The sequence below is a fragment of the Polistes canadensis genome, unplaced genomic scaffold (assembly GCF_001313835.1).
Source record: "Polistes canadensis isolate GaletaPanama2010 unplaced genomic scaffold, ASM131383v1 scaffold_266, whole genome shotgun sequence".
Classification (NCBI taxonomy): domain Eukaryota; kingdom Metazoa; phylum Arthropoda; class Insecta; order Hymenoptera; family Vespidae; genus Polistes; species Polistes canadensis.
The window spans coordinates 200,388-214,609 of NW_014569813.1; the positions used below are offsets into that span (position 1 = coordinate 200,388).

General features: G+C 28.3%; 2 protein-coding genes across 2 annotated transcripts in view; one reads left to right on the forward strand and one right to left on the reverse strand.

Annotated features, from left to right (window-relative positions):
• Positions 1-3,288, forward strand: part of LOC106790879 — a 66,753-nt gene extending 63,465 nt beyond the window's left edge. Inside the window, exons 13-16 of the mRNA XM_014756111.1 lie at positions 1,252-1,381; positions 1,486-1,793; positions 2,039-2,237; positions 2,327-3,288. Coding sequence (XP_014611597.1) covers positions 1,252-1,381; positions 1,486-1,793; positions 2,039-2,237; positions 2,327-2,491 — 802 coding nt within the window. The 3' untranslated portion in view covers positions 2,492-3,288. The remainder of the gene's footprint in view (positions 1-1,251; positions 1,382-1,485; positions 1,794-2,038; positions 2,238-2,326) is intronic.
• A 1,129-nt stretch (positions 3,289-4,417) lies between these two features.
• LOC106790855 (adenylate cyclase type 10-like) lies at positions 4,418-13,414 on the reverse strand. The gene is made up of 32 exons (XM_014756068.1): positions 13,316-13,414; positions 13,118-13,256; positions 12,971-12,987; positions 12,878-12,926; positions 12,661-12,798; positions 12,386-12,594; positions 12,112-12,310; positions 11,935-12,017; positions 11,730-11,866; positions 11,444-11,658; positions 11,279-11,385; positions 10,849-10,973; positions 10,643-10,784; positions 10,434-10,577; positions 10,144-10,350; positions 9,783-10,054; positions 9,403-9,674; positions 9,172-9,312; positions 8,892-9,044; positions 8,584-8,804; positions 8,262-8,415; positions 7,590-7,814; positions 7,312-7,506; positions 7,149-7,250; positions 7,006-7,061; positions 6,662-6,918; positions 6,470-6,590; positions 5,667-5,850; positions 5,465-5,549; positions 5,276-5,372; positions 4,913-5,194; positions 4,418-4,843 (listed from the first exon to the last, which is right to left on the reverse strand). The coding sequence occupies exons 1-32, from the start codon at positions 13,412-13,414 to the stop codon at positions 4,697-4,699; spliced, it is 4,974 nt and encodes a 1,657-aa protein (XP_014611554.1). The 3' UTR covers positions 4,418-4,696.
• Positions 13,415-14,222: the final 808 nt, after the last annotated feature.

Here is a 14,222-nt window from a genome sequence, read left to right on the forward strand (position 1 = left end):
TACAGCATTGCCTTCTCTGACATTTTTTGAAGTTTACATGCTAAATTTTTAACTCCATATTATATTCTACGTGTAGATAAAAGAGTGCACTTTAATTTAATATAAAAATCATTAAAATCTATTTGCTAAAAGTATAAAAAATATTTACCAAAACTTTTCCAAAAAATTGCTAAGATGCACAATTTACAGCATTGCATTCTCTGACATTTCCTGAACTTCACATGCTAAATTAAATTAAACTTATGACTGTAATAAAAATGATGTTATATTGACTTATGAACATAACTATCAAGTTGCTGAGGAAGTCTCAAATAGAGACGAAACGTTCAACGGATAAATATTGTGTTCATCTTAATTAAACCCGTCCAAAAAACAACTTCCCTAAGAGTAAACTTAGTAATATTTATTAACATTGGATGTGGTGATATGATTCACTAAATTATATCTAAGTAAAATTTCAAGCAATATGAAATATATTTATACGATAGTTATGATTAAATGATGATAGTTATGATAATGTATTCAAGTGTTACAGAAAAATTAGTAAAGAGTATGTATAATCATTTATAAGATGTTATTATTCGTGAATAAAAAGAAGGTGGTCCTATTTAATATTAAAGGCTTCAAAGTTTTATTTTCAAATATTTTTGTGGCTTCTCAATAATAATTTTATAAGAAATAAATTATAAATATTGTATATATATTTCTTGATTTGCTTGAAAATTTTTACATATATATCTAGAGTATCATACCTCCACCCAATGTTAATAATATGTCGGTAGATGTTGTATAATATACTTATTATAATTAATTAATTATTTCATGGCAAATGTATTCAAATACTACAAGTGATACATACATATATACATATATATATACGTTTTGTCGTATCAAATAATTGTGTGTGTCCAACGACAAATTGATTTCTCTAATTTCGGATTCATCAAAGTCACATTTTTCTATTCTTTTCACGTTAATGTGCTTATGAATATGATTCACGCTTACACAACGATCATTCGAATCATTGGCACGCTATAACAGATCACCAACGGTAATAGGTATCGATTAACGATCATTTTCGATCGCTTATCTCAATCATTTAATAACAAATTGAATTAACACAAATGATGTTAAGAAAATGTAGAAAAATATTTAATATCTATTATCTCTATCTCTCTATCTCTTTCTATTCGGCTTTAATTAATAAAATTCTAAATGATTCGAGATGAAGGTAATAAACGTTAATCATAGGCACAGTTTCGGTGAACAATTTTCACAAAGAAAGTGGGCACGAGAGGTGGCTGGACAACGTGAAATTCTATCGGCTTATGGTGGTGTCAAATTGGAAGATGTCAGAGGAATGAGAGCACCATTTTTGTCGGTAAGATTGACAATGAAACATTTCTAATAATACTTTCTTCCTATTATTTCAACCTAAATTACACGTTAATCTTCGATCTTTGTCCGACATTTTTATTTCGATAGGTCGGTGGAAACAATATGTTCAAGATGTTGTGGGATACAAATTTCACTTACGATTCTTCGATGCCAATTTATGAGAACAGACCACCTAGTTGGCCTTACACGTTAGATTATAAACTATTCCACGATTGTATGATACCACCTTGTCCTACCAGATCTTATCCTGGATTATGGGAAGTGCCTATGGTAATGTGGCAAGATCTGAACGGTGGTAGGTGTTCTATGGGAGACGCTTGCAGTAACCCACCAACTGCCGATGGAGTTTACAAGATGCTTATCAAAAACTTCGAAAGACATTACACGACTAACAGGTATGCGAATATATCACGTTTTCAACTTTCAATTATAGTGATCGATATTTCCTATTTATATGTATTCATTCATGTGAAAATAATTATAACACTGGGCTAACATAAGTAACAAAATTAAAACAAATCCAATATTTATAATATATAATAAATAATTGTGTAATAACTGACTTATTATGTTAATCCAATATCATAATTATGCAGCATGTTTAATATAATCTAATTTCTCATGTATTCCCATATCATAGAGCACCATTCGGACTCTTCTATCATGCGGCATGGTTTACTCAACCCCATCATAAAGAAGGTTTCATCTCTTTCCTTGACACAATAGTTGCCATGGATGATGTTTGGGTTGTAACGAATTGGCAAGCTATCCAATGGATTAGAAATCCGACGCCTCTTGCACTTCTGCATAATTTTGAGCCTTTCAGCTGCAATTTTGCAGTAAGTCATATATACGTTTTTATATTTTTTATTTACAATTTAATAATAAACAATAATCTCTATTTTTCTTTTTCTTTCTTTCTTTTTAGGATCGACCGAAGAAATGTAACAATCCGAAGGTTTGCAATCTTTGGCACAAAAGTGGTGTTAGGTACATGAAAACTTGTCAAGCTTGTCCAGATATTTATCCATGGACGGGAAAAACTGGTATTAGGAGCAGTCGCATTGATAACGAAATAGATACACACGAATGAAACGGCAAACCAATCAACGTGACAATCGAGACCCACCAATGAGGATGAAAGAACCAAAACGAGAAAAATGATATACACAAAAACGAACATACATGCAACCATACACTCACACACATATATATACATAAAGCATCTCAGTGTTCTTTTATTTCTTGTTCCTCTGAACAAATAGTTCGAGTACGCCAAGTTTCATCTATTTTCCTATTTTTTTTTTTCCACCCCTTTTTTTAATTCTTTTTTCTTAATTTTGTTTTCGACCGAAGAAGAGAGAACAAATTTAACATCGCGGTTAAAATTTTAAACGACTTTGGTGGGTCTGCGAAATGTAATCAAAAAAATGCAGTCCTTTATAAAAAAAAAAAAGATTTTAAAACGGGACTGCGTTAAATCATAGTTCGAAATGCGCGTACGTGTTTTAAAAAACAAACAAAAAAAAAAAAACAAAAAACAAAAAGAAAGACTTCTTGTTCCTTTTACTTACTTCTCTTTTCTTCTTCCCTTTATTTTCTTGTCCAATCGGTTAACCACGATAATATAACGTTGTTACGATGAAAAATACTCGTGAACAAAAAAAAAAATAAATAAATAAATTAAAATGGTAATTGCGTTATATTGTTGAAACAGGGTAACTCTTGACACGAGATACGAGTAGATTTATTAAATTATTTCAAAGTAATGTTGCGGGGACGGTGATCATTGATTGATTCATGCGAATCGATGAACGTACCGTGAAATCGATGACCTCGCATGTGTAATAAACTTTTATTTTAATAGTATCTTTATTTTTCACCTCTTCTTCGTTTTTTCTTTTTCTTTTTATCTTTCAATTATCTCATCTATCTCTCTATCTCTCTCTCTCTCTCTCTCTTTCTCTCATCGTATATGTGTCTTCCTTATATATATGTATTTTATTTTATTATATAAGAGCGTCTTTTATACTCTTTTTCTTTCCCCATTAAAAAAAAATCTTACAACGCGTTCTTGGCGTACTCGAAGAAAAAAAAAAAAAGAAATTAAAAACAATTCGAAATATAGAGCAATTAATCACGAGTAAATAATAATAATAATAATAATAATAATAATAATAATTATAATTAAATAAAATAATAAATAATGATAAAGATAATAATATTCGATTATCATCCACCGAGGTTCGAATGATGTGCGGAGATCACATTGAATGGAAATTTTTTGGTTAAAATAAAATACGAGCAAACAATGTCGAGCTTTTCTAGAGGATTGTACGCACGAGAGGGAAATGTTTTGTGTTTTTTTTTTATCTTCTAGAACCTGATAAATATAATACGCCTTTATAATAAATAAACATTTCGCTATAGAGAATTCTATATATAAATATAATTTATTTATCGTATAATTAATAATCGAATATATATTCGAACTAATGAAATACAGTAATCCCTCCATATTTTTTTCTATACGTGAATTTACGCGAATTTACTTCAACGAATTTGAGATAACAGAGCTCAAATAATACTACGATGCATTATGTAAAAAAAAACATCCAAACTCATGGATTCCTCGATGTAATTTATTTCGAAATTGTGCGTTGAACATTTGAAATCAATAATTAATAATGGCATCAAAGCAAAAGAGGGTATTATTAATAAAATGATTAAAAAAAGTTCAAGAGAACTTAGATATAAATTTCACTTTGAAATATAAAATTATGTAGCCATTAGATAGAAAAATTATTCTGACTTTTTTCTTGATTGTATTAACACGAGTAAAGGGAGGGATTACTAAACAATAAATTCCCGTATAACGTGGTTAACGTGTTACGCGTTGTGTTGATTTGTGTTATAGAAAATTAATATTTCTCTACATAATTTCCAATTGGTGTTCATGAAAGAACATTAGCATTCGATATAATTATTTCGAAAATTTGTAATATAACATAGTGATAAAAAAAATAATATGAAAAAGAAAAAGTTGATAGCGATGAAAATTACAATGTAATGTTCAATTAATGCATACAAATGTACTTTTTAAGTGCATGGAATTCTAGCATAATATTATATAACGCGTTGTAAAAGAAATCGCGTTATATGGAAACAGTAATCGCAATATCTTTGATAAGAAAATTCATATTTTAGAAACTCACGTTATACGAGAATCTATTATATACTATATAAAACATGAAGTTTATTTTAAATCAGGATGACAGTCATATGTCATGTATTTTTATTATAAGTGCGTATTTGGAATAGGTAAAGGATAAAGTATGGATGCCCAAGAACGTAAATCGAATTTGTGAATATCTTGCCAGTGAATACTATACATATATGCGAGATTTTCCATCCAGTATTCTCCGAGATTACTGACCGTCATTGCCTTGAGAAATAAATAAAAATTTCGATAAAATAAAAAATCTATTGTATCAATCATACTATCACATATTACCCGTTTATTTTGTAAGATCCATGCAGACATGCATTTGTTCTCTTGCAAACGTGACCATTTTTCTGCTTTATGCAGGTTGAATTTTCTCCTTGATTTTCTACCATGAATCGTATTCATATGGGATTTTAAAAAATAAAGAAGTGGTTTTATAAACGGTGCACGTCTCGAAACACGATCGAGTGTTTTTATGATTTTCTGCACTGCGTTAAGGATTTCTATCAGTTGACTAGCTTTCTTTAAATTTATACAACGAATTAATACTAGAAGAAAACATTCCAAGCCCTAGAATAATAATAAATAATTACAAATATTTCGAATTTATTTGTCGCGATTATTGATACTTATATTATGCGATTGAATTACTTGGCCGCAAGTAATTATTGTTGAAAATATATCGTGTTTAACTCTTTTCGTATAAATATCTACGGTTAATTCGAAACTTTCATCAATTCTGTATCCCCTAAAGAAAAATAACAAACAAAGATAACATTCGACATGTTGTTAACACACGCGTATAGGATTAAATAATTATTAACATTTGTAGGAACTTACATTCGCAATTGCCAAATCCATAAACCACTTAAAAGTCGAGTAAGACATTCTGGATCGCGAGAAACGCAGCCTTTAGTTTTGCAAGCTAGATGTTGTATGTTATTTTATTTATTATTTTAATAATCTAATGTATATTTCATTGAGATTATAAATTAAACGATTGATGTGCACTATTTAAAAGAGAATTAAAAAAAGAACGTACTGGCGAGTGTTTTGGCATGGCGAAGACAAGATTCATAAGATTCCAAAAATATTCCAGCTTGTAAGAGAAATTCTAAGCTGAGAGCATAATACCAGGTAATAGCTGAACTATCGATGTCCTCGTCTGATATATAATAGAGTTCTTTTATGAGATCAATTGCTTCGCTAATATGTTTTGTCCACATCTGTTTGCAAAAGTTTCAAATGAATAAAAGAAAAAGTTAAATAAAGAATATCAAATGAACCGTTAACAAGCCAAAACGATTAACTTTACTATTAGAATCATTGAAAATTTAATTATCAAAGTAATTTGTGTGTGTGTGTGTGTGTGTGATCAATACTTGTGTGACTTTTTATATTTAAAATAAATTTCTTTTAATTGTTCGTTACCACACATAAATACACATACAGTACATGCAGAAAAAGTACCATTGTAGATTATAGCTTTTTGCAGTTTTATCACAATAAACAAATTCACATATAACGAATCAACGAGTAGTCATGCATATGTGACGTGTGGTAGCGAAAGAATAATTAATTAGATTCAACAACATTAATCTAAAACAATTGTTATGGTCGTTCACTAATAAATAATACGACGATAACATTAATCGAAAACAATTGTTATGGTCGTTCCATTAATAAATAATACGACAATAACATTAATCCGAAAAAAATTACTATGGTCGTTCACTAATAAATAATACGACCATGTATATTATTATAATTTGATGAATTTTTTCTACTCTATGTTTAGTAAAGTTATTCGATTTGGCTTATATACGTGGATTAATTATCGATTACCATGATTTCTATAAATGACGGCAGCAAAGCAAGTTTCACGTGGGTTAGTTTCATGGTGTTTGTTATTCTAAGTATCTTTTTACCAAATTTAATAGCTTCTTGAAATTCACCTCTCAAAGCTCTATCATATATCGACAAATTATCGTATATAATAAACTCGACATTAATTTGATTTCAATGGATTAGTTTTACCTGATTTCATACATCGCCATAAATATTCTCGTCATAAGCGTTAAATCTTCGGCACGATACCAATAAATTTTTCTTTTCGTAATTTCCATCATTAGATACTCGAGACTTTTGATGAAGCTAAAGTCACCCGTATATCGTAAAACTTCTACAGCAGCAAGATAAATTTGAGCCTGTTTAGAAAAATTACCAGAATTTTCGAATCCTAATCTGAGACTTTGTAAGATGAACGATTGTGCAGATTTTTCATCTTCTTCTATCTATATTATAATATACGTGATTTCGTTTAATTAATAATTTATATACACAGCTGAGAATAATCTAATCGAAATGAATACGCGTATCACCATAAGAACTGAAGAAAGTCGTCGAAGATAAGACGCCAATTGTAAATTATCGAAAGCTGTTGGTCCGTGATAACGATTGACAAAATGATTTAAAAATCTTTCTCCTATTTTTAAACGTAATTTTTCTTTAAACGCTATATAACAAATAGCTAATTTTGATCGAGGTATAGTCATTTGCGATGATACTGCTTTGGTATATGTTATTTTTGCTTTAGAATAATTACCTAATGCCATATGAGCATCACCTATAAATTATTTTTCTTTAAATAATCATAAAATTATCAGAAAATCTTCCCTATCGAATACCTGTCAACTTCAAAATCATTCCTTTATTAATCATCGGGTATTTGTCACACGTTTCTCCTTCCTGACACTTCCTTTCAATATTCTCGTTTACTTTTTCAGCCATTTCAAGAAATTTCAAAGCAAATAATGGCTCTGCAATGTAAATTAATCCTGCACTATATCCGATCAAAAATTCTAAAATATCTTTGTCCGATCCTAAAATGTGATAGATTGATTTTAAAAAAATATAATTTAAGTGTATGTATATTCTGCTTAGATGAAATGATTTAAAAGATTACCTATTTGTTTGATATATTGACTCAATTGCCAAAATATGCAATTAACTTTGTCATAACAATGACAGTTTCTATAATCGATAGAAGTGAATTTTCTTAAAAGAATGTGTCGAGAAGGATCACTTATTTTTTCGGGTGTAACAGAAGCTCTTCTCAAAAATTTAGATCTAGATCTATCGAATAGCAATCCTATTTTACTTGAAACACTGATAACGTCTGATGAAAAATCTAAAATATTAAATATCATTTCGACGAGAAAAGTATCTATAACCAATGAATACAGTTTTTTTTCATTCAAAATTTAACCCTTTTGCGAATCATGTTATTCTACCAATTTGTTTTCAAATCAAATCTGACATTATTATATTACGATCAATTTACAGAAATGACAATTGCAACACAAGAGAATGATTAATAAAATCTATTAAATATTTATAGATAGAAAGATCACGCGAAATATTTCTTCCATATACTACCATCAAACTTTCAAACGATATACGAATTATATTAATAAAAAATCTAATAAACATGGATACAAAATTTATCATTCAATTAATCGTACAATTAAACACGGAATATTACGTTTCTTAATTATTGGTAGAATGAATATGATTTACAAAAAGGTTAATATAATCTGCACAATTGAAAATCTATCTATAAAAAATAAAATGTGACCTTCTACTTGTTCCTCTTCTTTATCATTATCAAAAAATGGCATGATAGATACTCTAGGAGGACGTAAACTATCAGTTCTACTAGATCCTTGAATATCAGTTTTAAAAGTACTTCGTTTTGGTTCTCTCATAACTAATGACGTAGTTGATGGCATCTGCAGTAATGATACGTCAAATTTAACAACAAATAGTGGAAGTTCGCTTACGATAAAAACAATCAAATGAATTTTGCAATAAATTCTTGATTATTGAAAGAAATCTCTTGGGTAATAATAAACATGGATAAAGGAGAAATAACATTAAGTATACTCTCTCTCCTTTACCTCTACCGACAAGTTTCTAGAGAATATTCTAAAAAAGGAGCCGCCACCGCATTCTGGACATTTTTGTGTTTCTCTTTCATAAATCTGACAGGCTCTCTTCCAATACTCGTCTTTTTTATCTTTCTGCAGCATATCGTATAACATTTTATGAAACGAGAGGATTTTAAATTCCAACATCTTGCAATTAGAATAAAATGGTAATGTTGGTATCGAGAAATCATCTTCAAAGATTTAAAGAGATTCAATTTTTATACTATTTACATGAAAAAATAAAAAAGAAAAAATGTTTTTTAGTATACAACACTTACGAGATAATGGGCAATCACATTGTATTAAATGATGCATATTGGAAAATGTTTGTCTTCTTATAAATAAACCATATAAATGATCATCGGTATAAAATAAACTTCTTTGTATAGAAGCACATTCTATTATTCTTATTCGGATTAATTCGGACACAGCTAAAATAAAATTCTAATATAATTCTCTTTTTTTTTTTATTATTATTATAATAAATATTAAATAATATTTCATTACTTGTTGATATATAAAATAATTCTATAAAGTATAATTGAACAATTGACTTGCTTTTTGCTGTATATGCTGCCGTTGAATTTAACATAACAGTTTGTACGATCGTTCGCACGAATAATCGACCAAGAGCTGCAGCACATTTGATAAATTCTTGCTGATAAGAATTCATCCTTTCGTAAAGTGTTCTTTTCAAACCTTAAAATGATATAATTTGATTAAAATAATATTTACGTTTAATCAATTATAGCTGCACTTATCAACGCGTTCAAATATTATAATAATTACCAATGTAATTTAAATTGGCGTCAACAAAACCGATATATAATTCATTAGTTATACAAACATGAAAAGTATTTATTTCGGAAGATGGTATCACGTCTTCCGGTAACAAATTAGATGGCACTTTTGTTATCATGGAAGATTCCGGAAAGACAAGATTATATTTTGTTAATTCAGTGGCAGTCATAGTTAAAAAATCAAGTCCGTTACTTTGCAAAGTTAAACTCAAATATAATTCACACCAGCCTATATTGTTTTGACTATGTTTTTTTAAAATCCTATTTAAAATGATATGTTTCATTAAATTCCTGTATATATGTACAAGATGATTCGCGATAAATATATTTATAATATAATATTATCTGAACATTTCAACGAAAACTTACACGTCCAAACTTTTAGGTATTGCGACGACATTGAGAAATTGGCAAGCAAATGCAGTTAAAAATTGACTATCTAATCCTTGCAAAGTCCTTTTTATTAATCTTTTATCTTCAAAAACACTGTCCTCAATATCGAATTTTCCAATTTCCAAAGGTGGAATTAATGAAGTTATTACTATTACTACGTTAACATTGTTTAATGCTAATGATATAAATTGCCATGACATCAAATCGGTATAATGAAAGTCATCCAAAAATATACACATTTTTCCGCTCTGTCGTATAAAAATTTGCAATAAAAAAATTTCTTCTTAATTACAAGCGTAAAAAAAAAAAAAAAAAAAAAAAAAGGAAAAACACACACTTGATTTAAAATAATGTTGAATATTTGCGTCATTTTGATATAACGTTGCCAACTATTAGCCGCACAATACTCATTAGAAAGTGGGAAAGAAACTTTCATTAAAGTATTCAGATAACAAAATTCTGTTGAAAATAGAAACGAACCTAATTTCTTGTTTAATACTCTTTCACGATCTTTAATGGATTTGCAATCTTCTGCTTCGAGTATCTAACATAATCGTTTAAAATCAATTTAATTTGACAATTAATATTACTCATCTCGTTAAGTAAAATAATTCGTAAAGTATTTACCAATAAAAGAATATGATAAATCACTGTGTATTCTTTTTCCGAATAAGAATAATGAAGAGGAAGTTGGATTACATTTATTTCTCTATTTTTAGCAATGGTGACATAAGCATCAAGTAGCCTTGATTTACCAGATCTTTCGTTACCCTAAATAGATAAATTCAAGTTTAGACAAAAATATCTAAGGATTCTCATTATCTTAAATTTCAAACCGTTATTAACAGTCCAGAATTATTTCTATCCATCACTCCGATATTGTCTAAAATATCATTAAAAGTTTCTAGTTCTTGAAAACGACCCAAAATAGGATAACGATAATTCACGTTCGATGTGTTAATCGGTACTGGTTGTATACTATAAAAACACGTATAATCTATAAAACAATTATTTCTAGTTATAATTATGAACTATCACTTACGAAGGTATTCCGAGAAATTCGTAAACGTGACACCTCCCGCTTCTTTTTAAATTCTGCACTCCACGTGATCTGAATGCATTTCTGCATAGACTACTGTGCATTACCGTATCGTAGTCGCAACATACCTTTATAATTAATACTATATTTCATAAGTTTATTTATCAAAAACAGATCTTGGAAACAAGTGGAATATCGAAAAAACAAAATTATTTCTTAATCAAACTATAATATGTCAAGTGTTATAATATTTTTTCAAATAATCTGTAAAGTGTTTTGTAATACGAAATGTAAAAAAAAAATATTTTTCCGCGTTTTTAATCGTTAAGAAAAAATACGAAAGAAAAATAATACTTAAGATACTATTATCTAAGCTACGAAAAATTGCGAAAAAAACTAAAATTTTTATATATGAATATAATATAACAATAACTTTATCATATGAAATTTCCATTATACTCCTAGCATTGTTAACTGGGATGCCGATGATCATGTAATCTTTTCTCGAGATATGTCCAACAACTCCACAATAAGCCATCCCTTGGTATAAACACAATGATTAAATAATAAAAAAAGAAATGAATTATACTAATCGTACCTGTAGATACCCCAATTGATACACCACGTATACTACATTTATTTTTAAGCGCTTGTAATATTTTAAACGCGCACACTATTGCATTTTTCGTCATATCTTCATTATTATCATTTACATTGTCTATCGATTCTTCTAATCCAAAAACGATCGAAAATAATATATCATTGTCATACAAATTCATTAAGTAAATACATGCCGAGTAAGGCTTGATAATACTGTCAAATTAATTTACCAATTAGATAGAAAATATATAATGAAACAATACAAAAATACCAAGTAAAGTTACCCATGTAAAAGTAAGTAATACTCGTCTACCAAATAAATAAGTTCGAAGTTTGAACAATCATGGGATATAATATCTATGCAAACCATCGTTATTCGTCTTGTTTCCATTAAATGTTCCAACGGTAAGTCATGTGTGATCTATTGCAATTAGGACAAGTAATATATAAAAATTGTTTTTAAGTTTGTTCTAAGTTATAATGTTATACTTGTTCGGCAACCGCATGTATTAGATAAATTTTTAATTGAATAGCCATATTACGTTTCATTGCTTCTACCATTAATTTTCGTGCTAAAAAGAAAATTAATCATTAAGTCAAGATTTTTAATAATTACTTTTGCTTTGTAATGAATTCGTAATAATTTCATTTTATATATAATATAACCTGAAAATATTCTATTGTCTGTACTTTCATCGGAACTACTACTTTCTTCTTCTCTCGCGACAGCAGTTTTTTTTTGCAATACCTCAGATAATCTTCGCATAATTTTACGATTCCATCGTTTGGATACGCTCGAAATTAAAGGTCTGATCGAATTAGTAGTTTTTCCTAATCTTCTGTCATCTTGTATTACTTTAATTATCTGGGACAAGTTTTCGAGATAAACGATTATATTGAATTAATAAAATATTCGTTAAAAAATCTTAGAACAAACTTTTATATTATACTCATCCTTGATCATATATTTATATTGGCTAGGTATACAATGTTCCCACGCGTTCATAGATAAAACTAAATCACCGGGTAGACAAACTTTCTTTGCTTTTCTTAAATCTAAAACTGGTTGACCAGTGATAATATAATGTCGTGATAATTCATTTCCGATGATACCAAATATCACGTTTCCAGCCGAAATCACTGCATTAACTATTTAAGAAAATGTATTAACAATTTTTGATATCTAATGAAAACAAATTAGATGTTAGTATTTACTTTTTGACATTATTTTCTCTGTTCTGTCGATGTTAGTTAACGATTTTTGTAAATGTAAAGCACAACTTATTACTTTTGGTATAACGTTTATCATTAATTCATCTCGATGAATCCTCCATAAAGATAGTATTGCATTTTCTGATTAGTTTTAAACTTTCTCTGTTATATTTTGTTGCTTATATGATAATTATTAAAATAATAATTATGATATACATACGAGAAAATTTAAGAATGTCACCACCTGTTGTATATATTTCTTCGACAATAACGTTTAAATATTTATTTAACAAAATGGTATACGCATACATACCACCGTTCTCAGCATTTCTATATTTATTATAAAGAATTGAGAAGCCTGATAGAGAATAAGACGAAATAATTATAACGATATATGAATATCAATTAATTATTATATTAATTATTCATATATGTATAATTATAAAATGTTTAAATTAACCTGAAATATCTAGAAGAAGTAAAATCGCATTAAATTTATCCGTAATTTTTTTAGTGAGATCCTTGGCTAAGATGATTTCGTTTGGTACAAAAGTTGCCATTATGCGTGTGCATTTAGTGGCTTGATGGTTACCTAAAGCCTGATATAAGTAACATTTTGAAATTATTACATTTCTTTATCTCAATATTATAAACTAACTTCTCTAAGTGAACGTCGTCTATCATGAGCTGTATCAAACACCGATTCTGAAGTCCATATAGTTGTTAAATAATTACGCGGAGATTCATATTTCTTCATTTTTATACAAAGTTTTTTATCCGTATACGAGAATACAAATAAATTAATGAATAATTAAACTTCACGTTGTTTAATAAGTCATATGTTTTTTTATACTAACCTATTTTATCAGTTTACGATAATGCAATGATCAGATTATTTTCCGTAATATCGATAAAGATGAAAGATAAAGATTGATCACAAGATAGCGATCCGTTTAGGTAAATTGAAAGTTTAGATTGTAGATTAGTATTCAACCAAACAATAAAGAAATAGATAAAAATCAACAAAACAACTTTTGACGTTACCAAAATCATCTTAGTCAGAACCGAGATCACTAGTGGACGAGAGTAGATATTTAAAGCGATGATCATATAATACTTTCAAAGAATACAAAATTCTTTGAAAGTATCTGATAGTATATGATATATCCTTTTATAATATATTCTATAATAGAAGTTTTAAAATTGTAATTATTTTTTAGTGTATAAAAATGTGTGTGCCTTCAGAAATGCATGCATAATATGTATTTTCAATAATAGCCATAGAAGGTAATGTAATAAAATTGAAGAGGAYTGAAGTTAAATCCAACGATGATCACCTGTAACAAAAAGCAAAATATATTAATCATAAAATCAAGAGATACAATAGCCTAACATATAGGTGGTCCAATTAACAGATGCACTTTTCATTTTAATTCCCTATTTATTTTTATCCAATCTCTATTTACCGTATGTAAAATAAAATTCAATTTAAACGCGTGATTTTACATTAAAAAATATAATTAATAAAGAAACAGGAAAAGTACAAATATTATAATAAGTTACTA